The 13,198-nt window shown below is 37.9% G+C and overlaps 1 protein-coding gene across 6 annotated transcripts in view; it reads right to left on the bottom strand.

Annotated features, from left to right (window-relative positions):
• The window catches only part of LOC140895598 (sodium channel protein type 2 subunit alpha), a 132,177-nt gene that overhangs the window by 70,871 nt on the left and 48,108 nt on the right, over positions 1-13,198 (bottom strand). For all 6 annotated transcript variants that reach the window (XM_073305683.1, XM_073305684.1, XM_073305681.1 and 3 more), the window contains 7 exons: positions 11,593-11,656; positions 10,796-10,937; positions 9,810-10,016; positions 7,993-8,286; positions 6,256-6,603; positions 5,045-5,177; positions 415-653 (listed from right to left, as the gene is read on the bottom strand). In XM_073305683.1, coding sequence (XP_073161784.1) covers positions 415-653; positions 5,045-5,177; positions 6,256-6,603; positions 7,993-8,286; positions 9,810-10,016; positions 10,796-10,937; positions 11,593-11,656 — 1,427 coding nt within the window. The remainder of the gene's footprint in view (positions 1-414; positions 654-5,044; positions 5,178-6,255; positions 6,604-7,992; positions 8,287-9,809; positions 10,017-10,795; positions 10,938-11,592; positions 11,657-13,198) is intronic.

Here is a 13,198-nt window from a genome sequence, read left to right as displayed (position 1 = left end):
GATCCTCTGTATTCTGTCACTCTGATTGCCATTTCTGAGAGCATGCCTTTCTGTAAATGAGATCAATGACAATTCAGAGAGCCATTCAAAATATCAGATAATTTTACAGGACTTCTGGTGTCTGCTCCTTATTTGTTCTACACCTAGGAGAATTTTTTTGAAGGGGAATTAATTAAACTTTTTTATTAGCAGTCTGTATAGGCAAAACTGGAGATATGCTTTTGAGGTCTCTTACAAACATCGCATGAAAGAAAAGACAAACAGTGTATCTTAAACATGCATAGTTAAACAGAGCTGCCCGTGAGCATATCATAGACTGTACAAAATATCTTTCTAAGATGTGTAAGGACACTCAATAATTCTTTTCAAGAGAAATGTATTTGTATGTCACATAATACATTATGAAAGACTTACCAGATTTCCTACTGAAAGCACGTGACTAAACTGTTCCGTCATTGGATAATGCTCCATGGCCATAAACAATGTGTTTAAAACAATGCAGATAGTAATAGCAAGATCGACAAATGGATCCATCACAATCAAATTTACAATATGTTTTACTTTTAACCATGGAGTGCAGCAATCCCAGATCAAGCATGTGTTAGCAAATTTATACCAGCATGGTGGGCATTTCTGCCTGGATTCTTCAAGTTCTAGAGGGAAAAGTGTAAAACAAATTCAAAAAGACAGCTCTTTATTATATGTATCAAGTGGGTTTTGTTTTAAGGCCTAAGCATTCTTCTCAATGTTTAGGTGACAGAAATGGCATGATGAAACAGAGCCCTTGCGACCCAGACTGATGTCCAGCCACAGCAAAAGTTAAATAATTAAAAAGAGGAATTTGGACCAATAAATTCTAAAACTGGTGTTAAAAGAATCCTAACTATTCAATTAATAAAATAGCCATTCACAAACCAGAATCTAAATAGGAAGCAAAACACAGCTTTAATTCAAAGGATAGCATAGCAGAATCCTGGTGTATGTGGAAGAGTAGTACAGTTCAAATTGCATCTTGCCCATGGGACTTAATAATTTGATATTCTTGTTCCAAACAAAATGCCAGATGACTCCTAACACTGAATTATGGTCCAGGAGCACAAAACTCTGGGTCATGCCCATTTTGGCCTGAGTTATCAGACTTACATCTCCAGGCTTAAACCCACTAGATGGGATTTATTATAATTTACCACTGGAAAAAAAAGTGAACCCTATTTGTACATTTATTTCTTCAGAAACAGTACACCTTGAAAATCTGTGCATGGGGTTCGGTCCGCTGCCACAGAAAACACATGTAATTCAAGGTGATTTACAATAGGTGCTAGCAGGACCCACCTACTAGCTCCTTCTGAGAATGGCTTACATCAGCTGGAGAAACACTGAAAGAGCTGGTTAATAATCTAAACAGTAATCCTCTTGTGCTGTAGAACCAAATATGTTTCAACTTAATTATACACATTTCCTTCTTAGACCTGCGATTCTAGACAGTGATTCCAGGGTGGGTTAGGATAGCCAGGCATTATGTTTAGAAGAAAAACAAAACAGGTAAGCATTAATTATTTTCTCTCTCTCTCTCTCAAAAGATATGTTTGTAAGTCCTATATATAAGAGACATAACAACAACAACTTCTGGAAGTGAGAACATAACAGCAGCCATACTGGGTCAGCCCAAAGATACTGGGCCATCGAGCCCAGTATCCTGTCTTCCAAAAATGGCCAATGTCAGGTGACCCAGAGAAAATGAACAGAAAAGTTCATCGTCAAGTGAACCATCCCCTGTCGCCCATTCCCAGCTTCTGGCAAACAGAGGCTGGGGACACCATCCCTGCCCATCCTGGCTAATAGTCATTGATGGACCTATCCTCCATGAACTTATCTAGTTCTTTTTTGAACCCTGTTAGTTATAGTCTTGGCCTTCACAACATCCTCTGGCAAGGAGTTCCACAGGTTGACTGTGTGTTGTGTGAAGAAATACTTTTGTTTGTTTTAAACCTGCTGCCTATTCATTTCATTTGGTGGCCCCTAGTTCTTGTGTTATAAGAAGGAGTAAATAACACTTCCTCATTTACTTTTCTCGACACCAGTCATGATTTTATAGACCTATATCATATCTCCCCCTTAGTCATCTCTTTTCCAAGCTGAAAAGTCTCAGACTTATTAATCTCTCCTCATATGGCAGTTAAACTCCTGATCTAGTTGAGGTCAGGAGTTTAGCAAGATCTTAAAAAAACAAGGATATGGGACTATATGGCAATTTGTATGTTTCTACCACATTCTGCTTCTTGTGTGCCTTGAATAGACAGTTTATAATCCAACCTGAACACTGGGACCTTAGTCACCTTCTTCTATTGTACTGAGTAGGGAAGGCAATTTATAGATTGTAGGCATTTTGGTGCAGGGAGTGTCATTTACTACTACAAATAATAATAATAAATATAAATAATTAATAATAACAAAGTGCAGTGTGGATAATCCTGAATCTATGAATTTGTCCTGAACTTGTATAGTGTATTTTCACTGCCTTTCACATGTTCATGTTATGCCATACATTTTCTTGTCTATGATGGGTTTGGAAAAAAAGAAAGCATCTCTCCAATGCTTCTATTAAATTCTGTTCTATTAAATTCTGTTCTATTAAATTCTGACAATATCAAATATTCTGGAATTCTCATCATCTTTTTTTCCATGAAAAACATATAGGGTAATATGCAAATTTTTTTTCCATGAAGAACACATAGGGTAATACGCAAATTCATCAGTTCCCCACTTCCTTCTGTAACTTCTAGGGGAAATGCTGCCTGCAGGTGATTCAAATCTTCTTCCTTGGTTTCTATATCTAGTACTTCAATCACCTTCTGACACAGTATAGAACTTACCTGGGGATGGGATGTAGCACATGCCCTCATTTATTGCGTGAGCTTTTCTCTCAGGTTTATGAGACTGTTTTGCATATCTAATAGCTAGATTGGCCCTATCAATGTCCGAATTGGAGAGACTCAGGACCCAGACTGTAAGGAACCATTAAACCCCATCACTGCCCTTGTTATCCACCAATTATCCCAACAGAAATGGACAGAAGCATCAGAGTACAAGAGTAAAAGAGAAGGATACATGACAGTTTCCCCATAGAAGTCAAACTAATTAAATAATTTTGGAGGCGTTTTATTTGCACATGAGAGTCAGAGACAGGGTCACTTAGCCGCTGTTGCTCTTTTATTTTGTACCCAATGGCTGTCACGGCTGAGGGTGGGGACCTCCCTAATCACTTCTACTAGTATTACTGTGACAGGAGTAGAAGAATCTGGTGATCGTCACTGACAGCATGAGTGGGCACCTCATCTGCTTGTTTGATAGTATTCCTTTGGGTGGAACCAAGGGAACCCAGTTGCTATTGGCATCTGTGCCTGTGGAACTCTTGCCTGTTTGTCTCTAGGACATAAATATGCCCTTAACCTTGTCCTCACGTCACATAAAACCTTTTCTTCACCCTTGTGATCTTGAGGTGCATGAGAGACATGTGCTTTTGCACTCTACAGTAAGAGGGGTGATGGGGTTGTTTTGTTTTAGTTACAATCTTCTCATTTTCAGATGCTATTTTGCACTGCTACCCAAGGTGAAGGGCCAAGAGGCTCAAGGTGGTAACAAAAACAATTAAAACAAGCCTAAAAAAGACCTACAACTTGACCTTTAGCTATGAAGCAGTTAATTTTTTGTTTATTGTTTATTATCTAAAGTGGGTTCACTGTGGAAGGAAACAAAATCCTTGATGGGGCTACTCATGTGAGTAAATTTACTCATATGCGTGAGTCTTTTCAGAATCAGACCTCTAATTAAGCTCCAATCCTAAAACCATTCAAGCATGTGTGTAATTATTCATATGAATACTCCTCTCGACTTGAATGATTACATATGGTCATCCTTTATTATGATTTAATTAGAAACACCATGGCCTTGTCTACACTTATGGCAGCTTGTAGGGTACATGTAACTAACTGCTGCAGTGAAAAGGAGGCTGTGAACACAGTTCAGTGTGTAGCTTCACATGACAATGAAAGGGTCTGGCAGAAGGGAGGTAGAGGGACACTACACTGCTAAATAGCAGTGTAGATGGTGAGAGGCACCTTTGGGGCATGTAGATAGTATGTAGAGTATATACCATAAAGTTCTGGCATGTCTTGACTCTACTCATCTAAGCAATGCCTCATCATTGACACTGCTATTTATACCTGTGCTGGGAAGCATGCGGTGTCTGTACTCTACATAGTGCTGTAAGTCTAGACATAGCCTATATTGTTGTAGTGATACGACCTTGTGTTGTTATCCAATCTGATCTCATATATGAAGCATGTTTGAGCTGAGTCAGTGTTGCGATCCAAGACCTCTGCAGAAAAGACAGCTTCTGCTCCTGAAGGCAAGAAGTTCTAAGGACCAGCTGGTGATATTATCACTGTAACTCCACAAGAGGTAGAAATGGTGGGAATATTAGTGTAGGCAGTGAAAATAGATCTGATCTGAGCAGGGTTGGGTTATTTGGCAGCTAGAACACCAGTGGCTGCCTTCCAGTTGAATTGCATTTGTGAGAGTAATGGTGGGAAATTTTATGTAAAAAATCTAGCATTAACACAGCCCTAGGCCATGTCTATACCAAGAGCACCCTACTGGTCCAGGAAAAATGGTATACTATAATGTCAATACACTCCTGATGTGGACACTTTGTACTGATATAATACAACCACTACCATGAGCAAAACAAGCTATACCAGTCACCAGCTTTGCCAGTATAGCTTCATCTACACTAAAGACATCTGCCAGCACAATTATGTCAGTCATGGATCACACCTCTTCATGCCCTGACTGACATAGCTAAGTCAAACAGGAAATCTGTGACAGAGCCAGGAGTAGAAGCCTAGTCTCCTAACTCACCATACTCTGCTTTAGCCACAAGACCATCCCTTCCCATATACACATCCAGGGGAACAGAGTTTTTCTCTGTCCAGCTATTTATACTATTTATACTCAGTCATATCAGACATACCATGCTACATACCTTCCATTGTGTTTGTGAGTATGCTGGCTATACTCATTGCTCTTTGTCTTGCACTGGGCTCTGACAGGAAATCCATAGAAACGTGGTAAGAACTTGTTCGTCTCTTTCTTAATTCTGTTTCTGTTGTGGTACCCTGAAAATAAAATGCTGATAAAATAGACTATCACCATGTGTGTTGATTTAATAAGCAAACACTGTATGGATTCTGTAAAAATATAGTGAGTTTCTAGGAAAATGAGGGACATGTAGGTTCATATACCCTGTATACTGATTTCATTTAGGTCCCAATTCAGTTAAAAAGTTAAGCACAAGCCTAACTTTAAGCATGTGAATAGCCACATGGACTTCAATGGGACTACTTGTGTGCTTAAAGTTAGGCATGTGCTTATATACTTTGCTGATTCTGGGCCCAGAAATTCAATTTGAGCATCTTTCTCACATTGGATTTAACTATTTGAAAATTTGAAAAAAGATCCACAGAACTTGGCAGTGAGCTTTATTAGAAATATCTTTCTAAATATGTGGCATATCTTTTCATAAATCTGTATTCGCACAGCCTACGTGGACAGGCAGCTGTGTGCACAAATGGGGAATGTGCATTTTCTTGGGTTGCTTCTTCATTTAGACTAAATATCTATACAGTAAGCTTATATCTAAATTTTCAAACCAAAATCAAAGGACAAGAAATGTCTAATCACACTGAAATTTATACAAAAAATTAACCTGTAAGAATCCTGAATTGACTAAGAGTAGTGCTATCACAACCCATTCAAGTTAAACACAGTATTCTATTGACAGGGGTTTGTAGAGTTAACGGGAGTTATACCATGATTTACTTTATTCCATTAATTATATATAACTCATTTATCATTTTTGTAATTTTTGACATCCATCTGATATAGGAATGCAGAACTTCCCAATTAAATCTTCGGGGGAAATGTACTGACTGCCTGGATATATAATAAAGCCATACATTTTGCATATTACATTATTTACTATTTTATCTTGTTAATTCCTAGTGTATTAACAAGTATTTTCAGGTATTTAATTAGAGATTGCAAGACAAATCTCAGTTTGACCAACCAAAAAATCATTCCCAAGTGATTTCATTTTGTAGAAACACAGGCCTGTGTAGTAAGAAGAGGCCACCTTGCCTGAACTATTAGAAACTTCCTTAAATTCATAAAACAACTACTGCTGGCAATGATCACCTCTGGAAGAAGCTGTCCAGTAGGTGACGTGAGAGCCGGAGGTCCACCAACTAAAGAAACCACTCCATTGCAATCTACAGTGCTGTGCATCTTGCCATTTGCTGGAAGCGCTGGTACCATTCTGGATGACCTACTGGCCTGACTGATGTTACTGTTGCGCCGTTCACCATGTCTATGTGGAACAAAGAGAGAACCTCTTCTACTCTCATTGTCTTCAAAAGTGCTATGTTCATCATCAGCAAAGTCATTTTCTGATCCTACATCCTTTGCTCGACCTCTGAAGCTGAAAAGACTCGTTCTGCTGCTGCGCCTTGGGGAAAACAGGGAGCCACGAATGCTCAGCAAAGACTATACGAAAAGAAAATTATATAATTATTAGCTGAAAATTCTTAAAAAATAAATACAAAGTTAATATGTTCTAAAGATTTATGTCATAGACAAAGAAAGAGACTATTACACACACGCTTTTAGGTGGCTTGGGAGTAAAATTAATAGGAAAGAGCACACAAGTGATTTCCACTGCCATAGTTACTTTGCCACTTAGAAAAATAAAATCAATCAGTTTAATTATAGTAAAAGATGCTGTTTAATGAAATTGCTTCCTCTAACTCTCTGCATATTTTATTGCATGTGGTTCATAAATTAATGAAGCTAGACTCTTATTTATTCCTGCTTTGTGTTGGTCTGTATGCTTGGCTAAATAATTTTTTATGCAAATGTTTTGGGCCCTACTTTGTACTGACAGACAGCAAACAAATATGAGCTAGTTTAAAAAATGTAAATATTTTCCCTAGATATTATTCATTTAGGCCCCAATCCTGCAAGCAGTTCTCAGAGGTTTTTTTGTTTGTACGTAGAGTATATACCGTAAAGATCTGGCATGTCTTGACTCTATTCATCTAAGCAATACCTCATCATCTACACTGCTATTTATACCTGTGCTGGGGAGCATGCGATGTCTGTACTCTACATAACGCCGTAAGTGGAGACATAGGCTATACTGCTGGAGTGATACAACCTTGTGTGATTATCCTATGTGATCTCACATACTAAACACGTTTGAGCTGGGTCAGTGTTGGGATCCAAGACCTCTGCAGAAAAGACAGCTGCTGAAGGAAGTGTGCTGTGGATTCTGTAGATGGCTCTCTTCTCTCTCAGTCACCACTGTGCCAATGCCACAGGAGAGAAGCAAGTGGCACTTTTGCTATTGGCACTGTGAGCTTTTTTGAGACATAAAACCAAGATCTTGAAACTAATGAACACTTTCACATGAAAAATTTCACATGAAAATTTTTGCCATGTGCAGTGACTCTGTGTCCCTCAAATTTAGTTTTTTGTGAAGTTCATTAAATGGCTGCTTTGTCATTGCAAATGTGATATTTCAGATTATGAACATGCAAAATCTTGAAACCACTATTCACACTGAATGCACTCATTTTCACAAGTATATGGGCCCATTTTCATGAAAGAAACGTGAGAAGTGGCACATTTTTCCTTCAGGTGGGTTCATTTTTTTAGTTTGCAATGAAAAACAAAATCTCTTTAATTCTAACAGCTTCATATTTCACTGCAAGCGTTTAACAAAAAGTCCTGACCATTTGAAATTATATTAAAGATCCTGTGACACCTTCTGCATGAATAAGGATGTTCACCTTGTGTCCTTACCATTACTGCACTCTCATGACAAACCGATGATGATGCAATAAAGACACAGTTTAATGGATAATACCACTGTACCTGATGTGGAGAAGAGAACCTCTTTTCATATGTCAGCCTGTTCCCTTCAATGGAGAATCGGAAACCTTTCCTTCTGATGCTATCTTCTGATTCAGATTTGTGAAAATCTTCCTCATCTTTCTCCTCTCCTTCAGACTGTTCCTTCTGTTTTCTCTTCTTCCTTCTGTTCCTTCTCTCTTTAGCACTCTTTGAACTCAACTTCGATGCTTCAGAAGAACTTTCAGAGAATCCTCCTACCCCACCTACTCCGCTGAACTCTCTTGAATCAGCTGCTACTGCAGCTGCTGCTGCTGCCTGTTGTGTCACAAAATTACACACAATTAAAATGTACACTAACATTTTTAAATTTATTTTTTTAAAGTGAGTGAATATGATGTTTGTGTAAGCGAAGCACTGAACCCACTTCATAAAGCACAGCATATTGCACAAACCACCTTTTTGTCAATGTGCAAGGAACAATAATTCACCAGTCCACTGCAATCCAGACCAAAAATGGCCCTATATTCTTGCCCTGAACCTGACAGGGAGTAGAACAGTCCAGAAGAAAACTGCATCACTGGAGCAACAGGTGAACAATCATGTCTTTGTTGGATTAAAGAAGAGGGAACAATATAGCATTTGTGCAATGAATCTTAACCAGCAGACAAACTATACAAAGTTCAGGGAATGTAGTCAAAGAAAGAATGTAGAGAAAAGAAAATATAAGAGAAAAAAAATCTGCAGTAACAGGAGATAACATTTCCTTAAACCACCTTTGCTGGGTCCTATACATATATGGATAGTTTCCAACTCCTTAATGGACTAGCTATGTCCAGTGACATCATTCCAGTCAGTGGTCTTCATAGAATTGAGTTAAACTATGTTCGGCAATAGCCCTGGTACTGCTTATAGTCTCTAACATTTGTAGAGAATTTGACTAAATAATGTTTTTTTTAAGGCTGAAGTCAGCACCAGATGTTGCTAGAAGGCACAGGTCAGCTGGTCTTTAGCCAGACACTTACCAGGAAGATACAGATCAACTCCACCTTTAATTAGCCACTGTCCAGTCAACCAACTAGTGCATTAGGAAGTGTGAGGGGTTTCAAAAAGAGGAACGAGGCTTCAAAGTAGGACCCAAATGTTCATGGATTCTAAGGCTAGAAGAGACCACTGTGATCATCTAGTCTGACCTCCTATATAACACAGGCATAGAACTTCCCCAAAATAATTTCTTGAATCAAGACATCCAGTCTCGATTTTAAAATTGTCAGTGATGGAGAATCCAATATGACCCCTGCTAAATTGTACCAATGGCTAATTACGCTCACCATGTAAAATGTGTGCTTTTTTTTCTGTCTGTTTCCAAGTGATGCAACACTACTCTAGTGGGGAGCACTGCCCACAAAATATGTAAGTTTTCTTTTAGTCTGAATCTCTATTGTAATTTTCTGCTCAGTCTTGCCATTTTCACAGCAAAGTACCTGTCCTAAGTTACATTCAAGAAATGTAATGAAAAGTTATTTAGCTGTAAATAATTCATGTAGCAGCACCTGTGTTTTTTTCACATCTCCACCTGAGACTTCAATTGCCAGTGTCTCAGCTCAGTGTTCTTTACCAGATTTCTTACTAATCAACAGACTAAACTGATCATTTAGGCCTGAGTAAGGAGTAGAGCAGAGTCATCATTTCTTTATTTCTCACCCTTGTTCGGGGGCTGTGTTTGTGTGGGGGAAGTAATTTACTACTGTGAAGGGGGGCGGGGTTTATTCTCCTGTGTGGCTGAAAAGGACCAGGGCACAATCTTGCACTAAAGGAGGAATTTTGGATTACAAAGGTACCTGAGCTTCTTCTTGCTGTTTTTTCAATTGTTCAAGCATCTGCTGAAATTCTGCCTCCTTCTGCTCTGCTTCTTCCATGGTTGCTTGATTCTGTTCTTCATAGGCCATAGCAACAACAGCCAGGATCAAGTTAATCAGATAGAAAGAACCCAGGAAAATTACCAGAACAAAAAATATCATGTATGTTTTGCCAGCAGCACGTAGCGTCTGGGGAAAAAAGAAATAAATAGCTTTATCATTTTTTTAAAGTTACTACATAGTCTCTATACATTATAATTTATTAATGCACAATTCTAGTATAATAAGAGCTGTTGTGTCGACACAACTGGTTTTTGATAATTCATATAGTTTTTCCATGTAAAAATATTGTGGGTCATATTCTGCTCACAAGTGCAAAACTAGAGTTAAATGGGCCTTGCAGAAGAATCTCTACTGGGTTCAAGGTAAATAAGATTCTGCAGCTCAGCTGCTTCACAACTTCTACTACAAACTAGAGACTGTAGTAGTGTCAGCTGCCACAGCTCTCCCCCTAAAATGGGGTTTTATCCTGTAGATCTACATAGTAGAAGGGCCACGGTCACACCTTATCCTTCCACACCCAAGGAGGTTAGAGGCAAGATGTGCCCCTTAAGGAGGAAGTGGGGTCTAGTAACATACAGAACACTGGACTCGGAGCCAAACATGACTCTGGTATTCACTGATTGTGTTTATGCAAGATATGTTACCAATCTGGGTTCATTTACCCACCTTAATACAGTTATTCTTGATTATTCACAATTATTCTTATTATTTATGTATACTGAAGTATAACCTAAGAGCCTCAGTCATCCACCAGGACCCCATTGTGCTAGGTAGTAGAGAAACACAAAACACAAAGACAGTTCCTGCCCCAAGCATTCTCAGAGATATGTGGATGTAAAGCACTGTGTAAACGCTATGTTGTAGTTGCAGTAGTAGTAATAGTGTTTATTTTAGTGGATCCTCACCAGCTGATAAAGATTCTCCCAAAAGTCCTGAGTCATCAGTCGAAAGAGTGACAAAAACGCCCAGCTGAATGTGTCAAAGCTCGTGTAGCCATAGTTGGGGTTTCTACCAGCTTTTACACATATATATCCTTCTGGACATTGACTATAAAAGAAGAAGAAATGCTATTTTAAATAGATACTCCAAATCATTACACACTACTGTACATCACAGAAATGTTCAGGATATGAGTTGCCAACATTCAGTCACTTACTCAAGATGAAATTATTATCAGCTAAAATTTTACTCCACAAAACAATCCAATAAAGGATGCTGTAAGGTTAACTAAGATAAAACAAATTAGAAAAGAAAAAAGTATGTTATTTTCTAAGAACACATCAAAGCTTTAATGATAAAATGTATAATATGCTATCCTTCCCATTCACGCTCTTGATTCTCACAAGCTTGTCAGCTGTCAGCACATCCCCTGTGAAATTGCAAAAGAGTGTCCACTGGCATGGCTGATAATAAGGGAACTAATCAGCCAGATGGCAGCAAATGTTTATGCTCAAAGTATTTGAATGCCTACTTTTAGGGAAAGAGGCTAGCCTGACACACTCATATAGGAACATTGCAAATTCAAGTTATGTTGATGCTGATACTCAGAAATCCAGTATCATACTCCAGAAACTTTGTTGATTTGAAATAATACACTGTGGAAGACACTGCAGTGGGTTGTCCGCTTGAGTTTTCCTAAGTTACACTTGTACATATAAATGTTTTCATAAAAGACAATAAAATATAATGAAACATTTCTTACCCTGCATCTGAGCTATTGCCACACAGCAGAGCATCATTTTGTCCTTCCAAAAAGTAAAAATGACCTGTTTAAAAAGAGAAAGGGGGTGGGGGTAGGGGGGAAGTGTGGTGAATTTACTGAGAAAATGTGTTTAATCACCACATAAAGAAACCATTTAAATCTAAATTTAATCGTACAAAATAATATAAACTTTTGTGTTTGAAAGGAAATTAATGTAACCATAACATGGAAACCACAAACATAATTTCAGGAGAAATATCTTATAATTTTAGAACTATGGAAGGAAGCAAAAATAATGTTTTTGACAAACAAAAGATTTTCTAACACATCTAGAAGATGCATTTCTTTAGAGAAACAGCAAAGCAACAGTACAGTAGAATCTTGTTAAACCATACAAATGATTGGAAGGCCCTCTGTGGATTACCAAATTTATACATTTGCAAATAACTGAATACCATGAAAAAATTACAAGTACGCTGAATTAACAAAATGTATTTGTCCATATGTTTTGATGTTAATTATTTATGATATTTCATAGGATACTTTATTCAACTACTACACTGCAATTTGTCAAAGTAATTAAATCTTAGTAACATGAGAACTCAGTACAGCATGCTGCTATTACACCTCGATTTTGAGAAGTGGAGGGAGACCACCAAGCTGTGTGAGTGTGTATGAGAGAGGATTATTAAGCCGAATTCTCTGGTGATGTACATGGATCCATGTTCTATTGCACTTAACGTTTCACTATTGAATAACAAACATAATCAAGTTAAATCCCAAAGTAAATAAAAGTACTGAGATGATTTTTAGATAGCCACAAAGGTGTTCAAAATTCAGCCCTTTAAAGCTAGAAATTGGTGAAACCGCACATGAGCAAAGGGCTAGATTGTGCAACCCTTACTCATACTGACAAGCACTTACTCAACCAAGCAGCCTCATTGTCATATTTAGGATAATTTTAAAAATAAGTGCTCATCGGGGTGAGTAAGGGTTGCATAATTCAGCCCAATATTAAGGGAAAATCCAAATTCTATCATCAAGATGAAGAACTATTTGCTGAAAATTCCAATGGAAGCAAAAGAGATTGGAATACTATTTGGAATTAGCAGACTTTTCTTCTTTGGTATCTCCCAAACAATATATCCCAATATCTGTTTTTGGTCTAAAGGCTGACAGGAGTAAGGGGAACAGAGAATACTCATATCTGTAAGGAAAAACAAAAATATCTATTCTTTGTGGGCATTCAGGGGTAAAATTGCATTTCTGGTGTGCTTCATACTAATAGATGTAACTGGTCATTTTTTTTTACCTTTTGTCTCACAGTAAATTACCCATGAAGGAATAGAGACTATGCCTTTAGCAGAATAAAACTATGCTAAGAGGAAAACTGGCCTTCAGGTATAGACACAAAGCTTTCTGTTACGAAATCAGATGATATCCCACATGCAACATATTGGGCCAGAGGAATGACTAATCTTAAAATGCCAATGGCAATAAGAATAGCTTTGATTCATAAAAGACAACTCATTTTACTTATGAAGATGAGTAAATGTCTGGGAAATGCAGACCATGAAAATGTATGATGGGCTTAGAGAATCTGAAC

The sequence above is a fragment of the Lepidochelys kempii genome, chromosome 11 (assembly GCF_965140265.1).
Source record: "Lepidochelys kempii isolate rLepKem1 chromosome 11, rLepKem1.hap2, whole genome shotgun sequence".
Taxonomy (NCBI): Eukaryota; Metazoa; Chordata; order Testudines; family Cheloniidae; genus Lepidochelys; species Lepidochelys kempii.
The sequence above is the reverse complement of the archived record's forward strand: the minus strand, read 5'-3'. Positions and strand labels throughout refer to the sequence as shown.